Raw genomic sequence first — 13,721 nt, forward strand, 5'->3', positions numbered from 1 at the left:
ATCCAGGACCAAAGCTCTAGAAACACTCGTATACACGCCAAATGCGGTCTGCATGATCCACAATCCAGATGGACTATTATTCTTTCCACAAGATCCTTGACACCACCCCACTAACGGCAAACTTTCTCAGTAACCTCTAGCACAGAATCCTTGAACCACTCAATGTCGTTGCGAATCTCCTCCCACCCATCACGTAGACACCCGATAAGGCACGCTCCCACAAGAACCCCACACAACGTCATTCTTATTCGCTGTGCAACCTTAGAAGGAATTCACCATGACCAATCATATCCATATCCCAGCCCAACAATTAGGTATCCTAGCAGCATCAGCTGCATCCCAACATGCCCAAAGACTCGGAGCTTGTGATACACACCCCGACAGCCGTAGGCCGTTAGACATGGTTCCAATTTCGCCATCGAATCATCAGCTCGGTGCGCAGCTCTTGCATCACGCCAGTGAGGTGGCTTTGCTTGAGCAGGTGCAGCGCCGTTGCGAGACCGGCTAGTCTAGTGCTGATTTATTAGTGCGTCTATGGCGGGGTTTCTTAGCGGGGTTTGCTTTTTTGCGTTGGCAGTCATCTTCATAATGCACGCACAAATCTGTTGTGGTTATTTTGTGTCGTCCATTACTAAACTTCGGGACACGCTGATGTGCGTGGGTTAATGTATGTGCTGGTTTGGGCTATGCTTACCTTGCGTGGTTCGGACATTGCGGTGGGGTTGGTGTAACGTTCGAGGTCGGGGGTGTATTTGTTTTTTTTTTTTTTTTTTTGGTTCATGGGATTTGGATTTGGGTTTGGGTTTAGGATTTGGATATTGAGTATTTGATTTTGTTTATTTTTAGATAGTCTTTGAAGGGAGATATATATTTGGCCTTGTATACTCCACAGTTTGAGTACGAACTCCATGGGTATTCCCTGTTGGGTAAATGCTGCCGCTAAGATCATAAATATATATCCTTGACCACAACTAACTATACAACAGCAAGATATAGAAAGGGATTTGTCTTTGTATGCGAGAACATGCACGAAATTCAACTTAAATTAGAGTACATGAAATATTAAGACAGCTGAAGATAGACTAAAAACAGATGCAAATTCAAACAAAGAATCTACTTGATGTACTCCGTAAGCTTTAGCTCGTATCACTATCACGGCCACTATAATTGGCCCCCAAACCCTCGGGTGGAGCAGGATTGTATGTATTTGGAATTGTACGGCTATCACATACATGAACATTGTCTTTCATAGGGGTCAAGTTTGTCATGATTGCATTTTATAGGGTGTTCAAGGAGAAATTGTCTAACGGATACCAGCAGGGTCATAGCGCTGGATTCCAAATTCCCCTGGGAAGCACTGACATATGTACACAAACAGGCCCCCCTGAATAAGAGTCTTGCAACTCAACATCCCTTCGTATCGAATTAAAAGAAAAACAAACAGTATACCGCCAATAAACGCCGCGAGCCGGAGGGGATATATGGTACGATGCTCGAAAGATACAAAACTCCTAAATCAGAAAAACAAAAAACAAAAAAGGGGCCAAAGAAAACAAAGAAGCGCAAAACAGGTATGTACGGTTCAAAGACGGAGAAATAACAATATTATGAATTAGGAATCAAAAATCGGCCCAAAGGCCGGGGTCCCTCGACATTCAAGCTCATAGACGATTCGCGCTGTCAGCACAGGGTTACTGATCACGCACACCGCTTCGGCGTTAAAGTGCTTGACCTGCTGCAGGATAATGGGCACCATGTCCATACGCCCACACTTGTCGGTGTCAAGGATGATGGGTGCTGAATCCATCTTGTGGACCATATGCATCACGCCGTCACCGTAGGTCCTTCGAGGCGCACGAGTTTGCCAGAGGACACGGAGGGCGGGTCGGTTATCATCACCAAGGAACGAGAGACAGGGCCCGATGCCCGATCCGGTAGTGACGACTACCACTCGCTTGAAAACGCGCATGGCATATGCGAAGCCATAGATCAACACACCGCGCTTCCAAAGATGGGTAGGCGGGTTCTGGATGGTTTCTGCAGTCCAGTCACCAGCTTTGGACACCAAGGAAGAGAAACTTGGCTTGCCATGGACACCTGCGGGAGCAGGGTCTGGGAAAGTTGCAAAACCATGCCAGTCGCGAAGCGGGTGCTTGGCTAATTGGATGCCCTTTCCAAAGGTGGTAACAGCATGGTCGAAGTGCAGTCGGGTGGCGTGGGTCGAGAGTGGCTCGGCCCGCACCGCGACCTTTCGGAGGAATAACCAAGGCTGGATGATGGCCGCAACCGTGAACATCAAGAACCAGAATGCTGGCAGTTCGATGAGGAATGTTCCAAGTGGTTGGCCCATGGACTGACTAGCGCCTCGTGCGAATACGAGCAATAAGGCGACAAACAAGGCCACGACAAGCCACCCCGAAAAACGGTGGGTGAGTTCGAAATAATCATGCCGTTTCATCCGGAAGGCGGGGTGGGCCACGACGATTATCGCTAACAACAACACCAAGATGACATAAGCCAATGCAACTGGTGCTGCTGAAATTCCGATTTCCGGACCATCCATGGATGGTTTCCAATACTGGTGGGATAACACGCCGACAAATCCCACATACCACACGAGGGAAGCGACTCCACAGCCGCTATGAACACCACCATAGTGGTAAACCTTCGCGGCGATCCGACGGAGAAGCAGCGGCGCTGAGCGCGGCATAGAGCATACTACCACAAAGATAGCATTGACCACCAGTGGCTGGCGGGCCAAACCGCAAGCGAGCAAATTGGCAGCCGTGGCATTGACCAGGGCTAACAGTTTTTGTTCCGTGCTCATGACGTACACGAAGACTGCAACGTTGGCGCAGAAGACTAGCGTGAAAAGACGCCGGTATAGTGTGAGAATGGCATATCGGGTAGATGCAAACGCCTTGGGTTTGCGCTGGGTGCTCTGCTGGGTCTGTGCTTCCACATCGATCTCCTTTGAGATGTCGAAGTGTAAGGATTCGGTGTCATTGGATTCGAGCTTCTCATTGATTTTCCCTCCATTGGTAAGAGTGGCCTCACTCAAAGATGGCGTGTGTCGCGCAACGACCACCTTTGGAGGCATTGTGATGGGGCTTTTCTCTGACATAACTATGATGGGTTCTCTCACGGCCATATAAAAAGGTTCAAAAGGTGACCGGAGGTGAATGAACTAATGAAGACAGGGATTCCTTGGGAAGAAAGAAATAGTTGACAATTCAACCAGGGCGAGTCTTCCATTTTTGAAGTGAAGCATGTTAAACCCAAGTGTCTCTTTTTGTTTTCTTTGCTTTTTTTCTTTTTCTTTTTTTTCCCCTTCTGTTTTTTTGTTTTTTTCTTCTCCAAACTCCACCAAAAGATCAGCCTCACATGCTCCCCTTCTGCATGGCTCCTGCCTTCGCATCCTTCTTTTCCCAATCGAGTTTCCTCTGTCCCTTTTGGGCGTCACCGGGCATCACCGCGAACGGTGACGCCCTTTTCCCATCTTCTCCATTCTATTCGTCCAATCTGGTCCCTTTCTTCTCTTTGAGTTTGGTTCCGAAAATCAGGAATGCATTGCATATGATCCTATAATTTGGCCCATTATTTTTTCCCTTTACCCTTCTAGGTCTATGATGTATGACACTATCACCTCCGAGGCCGAGACTTCACACTATTGCAAGTGGTTCTTGCCAATCAGCAATCAAAGAACCATCCTACTCCCTTGCTTTCAGCTGCTTCAGGTTCTTCAGATACACCTCGGGGAAGTGTCTGACGCAACCCCGACCCACGCTGTAGCCTGTCAAAACTTTGTCTGGTCGTCCATCCAAAGGGGAGTGGAACCTCCCTTCGGGGATCAACCGGAAAGGGAGATCAAAGAATGTGCTCATTGAAGTTTGATTGCAACCTAATTACCCTCGATATCTCCACAATAACAAATTGAGGACCAGTCAAGGTGAGGACTGCACTGAATCGCTGTCACGGGCCAGGTGCAACCTGACCAGGGTTCGACTTGACTAGCCCAGATGGGATGCAAGCGCCGGATATGATGGGCCAGTGCACCTGATCATACGGTCAAGAAAGCCTTCAATAAAAACAGCCGATCTGCAGCCTAGGGATGGCGTTTGGCGGACCACAAGTCCCTTTCGACCGGATGCGCATTCGAGGCGCCATCAACAATGCCAATGTGGATCTATGGGAGGTGTGGCGGAATCGTGCCATGAGTTAATGCAATAAGCCGCCGGATGATAGAGAAGTTCATGTTTGTTGGGATTTTTTTGCTTTTTTTTTCCGACTTTTGTCTTTTTTTTGTTTTTTGTTTTTTTCAACGCGCAGTCGATCATCAAGATGCAGCTGAAGGATGATTCTCGCGCTATGTCCAATTCCCGCCCCTCTCTTATCTGGCAAGGTGAAATTCTTACGCTAAATCCCCCACCCAGCGCCGAGGCAGTGGCAACCATGCACGGGTGTAGTACATAACCTGGGAAGTGGAGCACGGTTTCGTTAGCCGATGTTTAGTCGATCTGGATCTGGATCCGGGGAGGAGAAGCCGCTCTGAGATTCAGACTAACAGGACTCCACAGGGGAAAGCAAAGAGGAGATGGGGTCTCCACTGAATCTCAGCTGCAGGTTTTGGGTATCTATTGGGGAATATTGGGCCCCATAACCACCAGTGGCAAGTGGAAGGAGAGTGCATCCCTTCATGACATGGGGGACGTCAGAGGTGAATGACAGCGGGGAGATTTGGCAGGGGTAAAATTACCCCGTGGAAGGATTCTAGATGAATAAGCCCATATCGGTGGAACACGGGATATAGGAAACCCCCCTACCTCAGCTCGTGGGAACCCTTGACGAAAATGACATTATGAAGTTCCTTAAAAAGGGAATGTGACTTGATCTGATTAAAGTTTGGAGCATATCTCACGATCCGGTCGATCCTACGAACCCATTTTCTAAACTACAAAGTATATCTCAAGCAAGGCAAGAGAAACCTTCGGGAATCACGGGGACACGGATGAAATTCCGATCTAATCGTGTGGCTCAGCTCTTCAAAAGGGCTAGTGAATTAGTAAGAACCAGATTGGTTTAATATTAATTTTAAATTTAATCTATTTATTGGATTTTTGAAACCCGCCACAATGGATGGCGCTAAGGGCTTTTAGTGTCGAACAGGATTAGTGGAGATGCTCCATAGTGCCATAGTGTTGTGAATTCCATTCTATGACATAGTCCTGAGTCCTTTTTTTATTTTTTATTTTATTTTTTTCCTTTTTTCCCTTACTGTGGAAGTTTGAGTTCAAAGGTTTTCAGCTCCTTGTGTATCTATTGATTTTATTTCTTGAATTCTATTGAATATTGTATATTGTAGTATTAGTGTAGTTGTATACAGACTTTCGCCTTACTCCCGATGCAGCACTAGCGGCGTTACATAAGCATGTATTCCAAATCCTGGAACAGGTGGAACAGACGGGGGGGGTTCATGTCAAGGTAAAATCAAATCAAAGGGACAAAATGGAATATACATTTACATTTTACCTATATAATCCCCCGAAGTTCACCGTTTCATGCTTTGGTACTCAAAATATATTACACTTATTCTTCTGACCTTTCTTACCTTTCTTACCCTTCTCTCCTTCTATATCTCTCACACACTATGGGTTGGAACACAACTATGTCAAACAATATGCCCTCTCAGGAGGTCTATTCTGACTTGCTGAGTTTCACATTCGATGGCCCAAAGCCTTACAACCAAAATCAACCACTGTTCATTGATGCAGAGGATCCTTCTCGATCATTTACAGGTGTTCAATTCCGACAACTAGTTCGGACTTTGATCGCTGGTTTGAAAGCCCACAATGTTCAGCCAGGAGATTGTGTATTGCTACACTTGGGAAATAGTGTGAGTGAAAAAAAAAAATTCAAAAAAAAAAAAAGAAAAAGAAAAGAAAAGAGAATCTTCCAAATCATTCAAATTCAACATTGGATTATGATTGTTCTCGGGAAATAAAGAACCCTCGCTGACTCAGGCCTGTCATATGCAACAGATACTATATCCCGCACTGTTCTTCGGTATAATTGGCGCCGGTGGTGTTTACATGGGATCAAACCCCCGCAGCCACCCCCAAGAACTCGAGCACATCCTCAGCCTCGCCGAGCCCAAATTAATCCTCACAACTCGCGATGCCCTCCCCTCCGTTCTCGATGTCTCCGCAGCCCGGGGCATCCACCCAGCACAGGTCTGTCTCGTGGATGAGCGAGCCATCGACCACTGCGCACAACTATTCCTATGGTACGAACTAGGATATTCATCGGCAGGACAATTCTGCGCAATGAATGGCGACGCGCGTCACAACCATTTCGCAAATTTACTTTGCTACGGTGAAAGTGACTGGATAAAATTCGCCGACCCTATCGTCGCACAAGCCACGCCTGCAGCCATGTACCCGACCAGCGGTACAGGTGGACTTCCCAAAGCGGCAATCCTGTCCCACTATGCACTTGTCTCACAGCACCGCACCATCTACTACGATGTGCCTCATCCAGTCAGTCGACTCATCTCGCTGCCCATGTTCCATCTGTTTGGTGCCCTTTGGACACATCTGTTCCCTGTCCGTTATGGGCACCCGCTGTTTGTCATGCCGCGCTTCGAGATCAATGAGTTCCTGGCTGCTGTCCACAAGTACCAGATCTCAGAGACTTACCTTGTCCCGGCTATCATCCACGCTATCAACCAGTCATCTGTACCCATCGGTGATATGTTGTCTTCGCTGCGCTATGTTGGTGTTGCGGGCGCTCCTATTGATGGTCACTCCATGCAGCAGTTCCGCAGCCATATCAACCCTATGGGATACGCTTGCCAGATCTGGGGAATGACTGAGGTCGGTGTGACATTCCAGACTCGCTGGGGCCAGCAGGGCGACCCTGGAAGTATCGGTACCTGTATTGCCGAGTACGAAGCCCGCCTAGTGGACGCCGACGGCAAAATTGTGCAGAGCGATTGTTGCTCGGGTGAATTGTACGTCCGTGGACCGGGTCTACTCAGTGCATACAAGGGCCGCACGGACGCATTGGAGCCACACGGGTGGTTCCGAACAGGGGATGTGGCGTACGTCAAGCAGGGCCAATATTACATTGTCGGACGGACAAAGGAGCTTATCAAAGTACGAGGGTAAGTTTATCATCAAGCCTCATTTTCCTCATCAACTCAACAAACATACTCATCATTCTACAGATGGCAAGTAGCCCCAGCTGAAGTCGAATCCATCCTCCTCCAACACCCTGGAGTTCTTGATGCCGCCGTGATCGGCGTGAACAAAGATGGTGTCGGTGAGGTCCCGCGCGCCTTCATCGTTCGCTCTCGCGACCCATCCGTGCGCCGCGTAACTGCGGAGCAAGTTTACAACTACGCACGCCAGCAACTGGCTACATACAAATCTCTCGATGGAGGTGTCGTATTCGTGGAAGAAATCCCGCGCACTGCAAGTGGAAAGATCCAGCGCTTCAGACTGTCGCAGATGAACTCCTATCGGGAGATGGTGGCGTCCCTTCTATCCCGATTCGACGGTGACGGCTCCGCTGCAGCCACCGCGGCTCGACGTGGATTACCCGCTGCGGCTGAGATGTCGCATGTTGGACTCATCCCTGAAGGACGGGTTGCAGTCTAAATTAAGAAAGCGGGGCACAGTATCTTTGCACTATCTACATCGCATATGAGTTGTATCCCACTCATTCGGCGGTGAAGTGGTACGGTGAATAGCACAGGGGATGGCGTTTGGCTTAGAACACGGCGTTCTCGGACATTTGGGATTTTTGCATTTGTTTCTTTTTTAATTTTTTTTTCCTTTTCGGGTGGTTCTCATCTTTATTCTCATGACTTAGATTCAATATTCTCACGATAGTTTCCAAATCAAATGACAATTTTTATTATTCATTCACACCAGCATTACCTAGATAATAACGAATTCTCTACATAGTCCTACTTTATTTGTTATTTGAAAATTCCAAATAACACCAAATCCAAGTTCACAACCATCAACCCAGTATACATATCAAGTCGTCAAAAGTAAACAACCTAACAACCTAGACCCATCTACTGGTCCCCAACCTCCGAACACACGACTTCCGCATCATGCAGTAAGACTCTAGAACATCCCACACCGCATTTCCAGTCCCACTTCCCTGTCCCAGCCCAAGGCCTCGGTTTTCGATCTCGGATCTCGGCTTGCATCCGCAAAACCCGCTGCACGGAAGAAATATGATGTATAGCACCTGACAAAAATACGGAGGACAAAAAAAGCAAATTAAAATATTATATATTTTTACGGCCCCACGTCGATCCAGTTCGCATCATGCACATGCGAGGTCCCAATGTAAAAAGTACGTGGGGCTGGGGCGGTCACACGGAATCCGAATCCGAGACCGATGGGAAAATCCCACGATGAAGTGCATCCGCGCCAATATATGCATGTCGGGTAAAAACCTTGCAACATTGGAACCTTGGAATTGGGACCTTGGAACACTCTGGACGTTCCGTTTCCAAGGTTCCCTGCAAGGGGTGCACCCTTGGTACCGGGCGGGGATCGACGGAGCTAAATAGGTTAATTATTGATGGCCCCCGATTAGGTTGCATTAACTGTCTTGGTTAGGTTTTTTTTTTTGTTTAGAGTTCACTGTATAGGTAACTACACTATTTTTCAATATTCAAGGTACGGAGTACTCCGTTCAGCGGGTCCTGTTCCAGCTGGCCTGGCTCTTACTATTTCCGGTGTTTTTGGTGCTGTGGCTTCGCACTCTTGCTATTTCCGGAGCGGACGGAGAAGTGTTCCCGCGGGCCGCTATTGTCGGGTTTCATCCGCGTTGACAAGGTTCGGAATGTTACATCGGCCCGATGGGGTTTTGGCACGTCAGGTCTTTCTTGCACGTCATGTTGTTGTTATTGTTTTTTTACCAAGTCTACGGGTTTGGATTGCTGTCCTTGCTTTTCTCGGGGGTTATGTCTTGCCCTCCTTTGGGTATAAGGAGAAATATCATATCGCACCTTGCATGAGGCGAAGACAAGGATTCTGAGGATTCCCATCCCTCTGGGAAACTCATACATGTGACTCAGAGGAACATATCATCGGGAATAGAAATGCGGAAATGTCAAGTTCAACACATGTAAATATCTTCCGAATCACGAGGTCAGTTTCCTCTGCCGAGGAATTACAATATTTTTTTTTCTAGTCAGGTGTAGGTGCAGGTGCATTTGCATTTGTTGAGCTTGACCTGTGCGCTGGAGAAGCTCGGCCCTAATATCTACGACATGTCAAATTCACACTCTCAACATGGATGTCGAGAACAAAGTACCTAAAGTACCCAAAGTACCCAAATTGCCCAAAGTACTGAGAAAAATCAAATTCCAGCCACGGATTAAAATTGACTGAATTCGTCCTATCCATGCATCTAGAACACGTCGAACCCACGCTCATGTCAAAGATACCCCTGTAAACTCGTCCATTAGTCCTCGGGGATTATTTGTAGTTCTATTGATGTATCTACGGAGTATAGAACTTCCAATTTCTCTCACCAGGATCCGAGTGGAGCACATGAAGAGGAAATACGAAGTCTTGATGTCCTTCCTGGGGATACCCCTGCTTTTCCTAGACCTAACCGCTTGGATACGTGTCGATATATATCTGGACCAAAGTTTGTCGTTGGCCTGGATGTGCCTTTACGAAGAGGCCCCACTGAATGTCATGGCTGTCACAGTCGGTGAGAAAAGATTTGACGAAGATGAACGCCAAGGCTAGAGGATTGCCAGCGCGACGAGGTTGTGCAGGGATAATGACAATTAAGTCGAGTCTTCGTATACCGAAAATAGTGTCGACGATTTCGTGTCCAAGGGTCGCATTGACAGGTGAGTTGTAAAGAAGGGAATCATGGTGGCGTTCGAATATTTGGATTTGGTGGGAAGATTTGTAGAGGATTTTACTGCTCTTCGGGTGGGTTGGTGAATTGGCTACTTATTTGATATCAATTTATATTTTGGACAAGGGTGTTGTTTATTTCGTTGCCATTGTGCGATGTCTTTGTCACGGTTGTTTCGGGATGCCTGTGTTGGGTGTCGTTTATGTTTCAAAGTTGATTATGTCTATGTCTCAATATATGTTTTGTTATTCTACAAATTAGGATGGATTGATAAACCTATCTTGAGATTCCGTTTACAATCCTCACCAAGCGACCGAAATTCCTCCCCAATGCAACTACTATCCCCACAATCATTCTTAATGATAAAAGCATACATCCTCTCCATCCCCAGTCTCAAATGATACCATAACCCATCCACCAAACCCCCCAAATCAAAGGTCCCAACGCCCCAAGCACGGCCGCCCCGAATGACAACTCCAGAATACACCAAATCCAAACAGTCCCAACAGCAGGCGCCTTCTTCATAACCGCATAATACGGCTCTCCATTCGTGATAGCGATAAGATGGGCGCCCAACAACGCAGAAAGAGGGAGAAAGACCAGAGTCTTCAGCGTAGGCGGGAAAACCAGCCTTCGCAGGAATGAAAAAGTCAATTTGTCCCTTGTCAATGGTAACAAATAAAGATGATCAGGCTCCGCCTTTGAATTGCGCTTTTTGAAGGAGATGATATGACCGTGTGCTAGGTGGATGAAGAAAGTAAGGAGAGGGAACGCAGTTGTCACAGATTCTTTAAAGAGTTTTGGCAGGTCAATTGATTCGGCGTATTGGTGGGCTGCGAGGTAGCCTAGGGTGAGGTGGAGGGTTGTGAGAGGCAGGGAAAGGAGGATTGTGTCGAGGAATGGCGGGAGGGGTTTGTCGGTTTCGGATTCAGAGTCGGATTGCTTGAGAGTTGTGTCCTTTGTACTCTTTTGACCATTCTTATTCTTGGTATTCTTTTGCGAGGGATTTGAGAGATGGCTGCTGATGTCGCCGTCGGTGTCGACCAATTCCCCGGACGCGTCGACTGTCACGAATCGCGTTCCCCCTGACTGTGACGGTATGCCCTGTGCTTCAACTGAAGCTGGAATTGCCCCCTTCTTTTGATGCAGTCCGCTTTGTCGCTCTGCGATGATGTCATATAGTGTGCGCTCGACGGTTGCTCTGTTTTTGGTGGGATCATCGCGTTGGGGATGGGCCAGGGCGATTTCGGGTTCGTCTTTTTTAGTAGAAGATCCAGCTGCCGCACGGCGCTGTTTGCGATTCCTTGGGGTCTCCATCTCGTTCAGGTGTGTTGGTGTGGAGAGAGGATGAGTGGCGGGCAAAAAAAAAGAGTTAACAAACACTGACGTGGAGAAATGAGGTTGAGGGCTCGGCGATAAGCTCCATCATTACCGGGGTTAAGGTGATCGCCAGTTGGCTCCCGGCTCTAGGTCTTTCATTTATTTGATCTATATTTTTATTTCTCAGGCCTGGGGTAGTAATGTAGTAATATGAAAACAAACTTTTATAAAGTGATTCCTGCTAATTCTCTGCACTCTTTGACACACACCCAGTAAATACACAGACCATTCAACCTGCCTGATACAAAGCTGGACCGGCAACCACATGCGGGTTAATCAAGCTCAAATTGAACGGGCTAACATATGGAGCGTTGTCTGTGATAGCAATAAAAATAGTACCATTGAAAGCCGGGTTACCTTGGTACGTTTCCAAGTCGGGCTGGGTAGTATATCCTCGAATGGTATTAGTGGTAATGTTGGTACTGTTGGTGCCATTAGTGGTATTGGTGGTGTTGGTGGTGGTCCCATTGCTGCCGCTGACAACCTGCAGAGGGGTGTAGGTAATGTTCAGTTGCGACACCCAAAGGACATACTGTGCACTGCCAGCTTTGGTCTCCGTTGTGGTGATGTAGCTGTTGTTGGGGCCAACGTTCTTCCCAGGAAGATCCCACTGCAACAATACCAGACGACCCGCAGCCGTGAGAGGTATTGGCCTCTTCTTGCTAAAAGAGGCACCGCAGATATTAGCTGAAGTAGACGAGTTGAATCTTCCAGAGCCTTTGGGTGACTTGGGGATGCTGACGCCTGGTCCGACAGTGTTGTTGATTCCAGTGGTCTCACTGAAGATGAATCCTGCACTCTGATTGAACCCGGAAGTCATGTTGAGCCTTGAAATTTGATCGGCACTTGTGGTAAAATTGTACCCAGTAGAATTGAACCCAGTGGAAGTGTGGCCAGTGGAATTATTCCCATTAGAGATGTACGCAGTAGGATCATACCCAGTAGAATCGTATCCGGAGGAATTTGGCCCATTTGTTCTGTTATTACCCGACGAAGAGTTGCGAGCAGTGCCCGAAGTCCACGGATCAGCCTGATTGACCACCATCAACGTCGGAAAATTCTGCCAAATCAAGCGAGTCTGATTTTCAGGACAAGAGCTGATAAAAGGTGCCAGCAGTGTCCAAGCCCAGGACTGAGGTATGCCAACTTCAAACCACTCAACCATCGGGAAGAGACCCTCAAACTGGCGGAAGATCAATTGCTGCCTTGCTTCCGTGGTGATAGACTGGGTCAAAAGAGTGGCTGCCTCGCGCGAGTCAAGGTGGGCGAGAAACCCATATACGCTAGATTCGCCCCAGCGAGTGAGTTTCTGACAGAAGTCGACAAACTCCTTAACATTCGTGTAGGGATAGATATAGTTGCATTGCTGTGGGGCACGGGCTCCGAGAATGTTGCTGAGCATAGTGGCATGGCCTATCTCTTGCTGCGCCATGAATGCGATCAACTCGCGGTCTGAAGCGGTCAATCCGGCGGCTCGGAAGGCTGAATCGTTGAACCGACGGAGTCCGTCTTGGAATAGATCGAGCTCAATCCATTCTTGGTATAAAGCAAGGGCCTGTAGATTGTAGGTTAGCTTCTGGCCCACAAGACAGCTATTTAGATTTAGTGCGAATACATACCAAAGACTCGTAGTCAAAATCGCTCTTCGTATTGTAGACAGGCGTGCTTCCGTTGGTCCCGACACCACCTGCTGGGACATATGGAGCAGGCTCGGAATGATGAAGATTTCCATCAGCAGAATATGTTGTCGCTGCGGGTGCAACACCTCCACGAGAGATGCCCGTTCCGATTGAAGAGGCTGTCAGGGCACCTGTGGTTGTTGGAGTTCCAGTGAAAGGTGTATACAGCCTGGAACTGTTGTAAGTTCGAAGTGGCGGCGCTGAAGCCGATATATTTGCAGACGGCAGTGGCGAGTCAAGGATTGTTTTTGGATCTTGTTGGTGTTTGCTTGGAGAAGCAGTCACGAAAGGCAGTGAGCTCAATAGGCTCAATAGAATGGCACTCTTCCATGTCATCTTTGCTGAAGGTTGGAACTCAATTCAAGACAGGGGAAGTGCTTCTTATCACTGATCATCAAATCATTGAGTTAGTTGTAGTATGCAAAAGCCGCCGGATAGGTACGGACCTTGTGTAGAGTATATATAGTGTTCAGTCAATATCAGCACATAAATTATCACCGGCCAAGACAATTCAAAGTCTGGGGTCTTTGTTTTTGATGTAAGAAAACCGCATAATGGTGAAGACACCATATTCAGGGCTAAAATGTGGGCAGCTTTGAACGGGGATGAATTCCGAGTGGTGAAATTGCCACATGGTAATGTTAAGGTTCTTTGGTGTAATTTTAATGGCAATTTATTCGTCTCGGAGGGGGCGTTGTCTGTGTTGTCTGTACACTTGGCTGATTGAATAGTTGCAAGACACTGCAATTCACTCTAAGAGAA

The 13,721-nt window shown here is 47.6% G+C and overlaps 5 protein-coding genes across 5 annotated transcripts; 1 reads left to right on the forward strand and 4 right to left on the reverse strand.

The window, feature by feature from the left end:
- Positions 1-272: 272 nt before the first annotated feature.
- On the reverse strand, positions 273-712 carry N7487_007721 (uncharacterized protein; the record flags this gene model as incomplete). The annotated part of the gene is made up of 2 exons (XM_056875451.1): positions 273-509; positions 695-712. 2 exons carry the CDS (start codon positions 710-712, stop codon positions 273-275), a joined length of 255 nt encoding a protein of 84 aa, XP_056727639.1.
- Positions 713-1,612: 900 nt separating this feature from the next.
- N7487_007722 (integral membrane protein TmpA) lies at positions 1,613-3,100 on the reverse strand (the record flags this gene model as incomplete). Its single annotated transcript, XM_056875452.1, has 1 exon — positions 1,613-3,100. The coding sequence occupies one exon, from the start codon at positions 3,098-3,100 to the stop codon at positions 1,613-1,615; it is 1,488 nt and encodes a 495-aa protein (XP_056727640.1).
- Positions 3,101-5,677: 2,577 nt separating this feature from the next.
- On the forward strand, positions 5,678-7,658 carry afeA (adenylate-forming enzyme AfeA; the record flags this gene model as incomplete). Its single annotated transcript, XM_056875453.1, has 3 exons — positions 5,678-5,893; positions 6,039-7,162; positions 7,226-7,658. The coding sequence occupies 3 exons, from the start codon at positions 5,678-5,680 to the stop codon at positions 7,656-7,658; spliced, it is 1,773 nt and encodes a 590-aa protein (XP_056727641.1).
- Positions 7,659-10,293: 2,635 nt separating this feature from the next.
- N7487_007724 (uncharacterized protein) lies at positions 10,294-11,217 on the reverse strand (the record flags this gene model as incomplete). The annotated part of the gene is made up of 1 exon (XM_056875454.1): positions 10,294-11,217. One exon carries the CDS (start codon positions 11,215-11,217, stop codon positions 10,294-10,296), a length of 924 nt encoding a protein of 307 aa, XP_056727642.1.
- A 292-nt stretch (positions 11,218-11,509) lies between these two features.
- On the reverse strand, positions 11,510-13,295 carry N7487_007725 (ferritin-like domain-containing protein; the record flags this gene model as incomplete). Its single annotated transcript, XM_056875455.1, has 2 exons — positions 11,510-12,835; positions 12,900-13,295. The coding sequence occupies 2 exons, from the start codon at positions 13,293-13,295 to the stop codon at positions 11,510-11,512; spliced, it is 1,722 nt and encodes a 573-aa protein (XP_056727643.1).
- Between the last annotated feature and the right edge of the window lie 426 nt (positions 13,296-13,721).

The sequence above is a fragment of the Penicillium crustosum genome, assembly GCF_028827405.1.
Source record: "Penicillium crustosum strain IBT 35664 chromosome Unknown utg000003l_segment0_segment0, whole genome shotgun sequence".
Lineage (NCBI taxonomy): Eukaryota > Fungi > Ascomycota > Eurotiomycetes > Eurotiales > Aspergillaceae > Penicillium > Penicillium crustosum.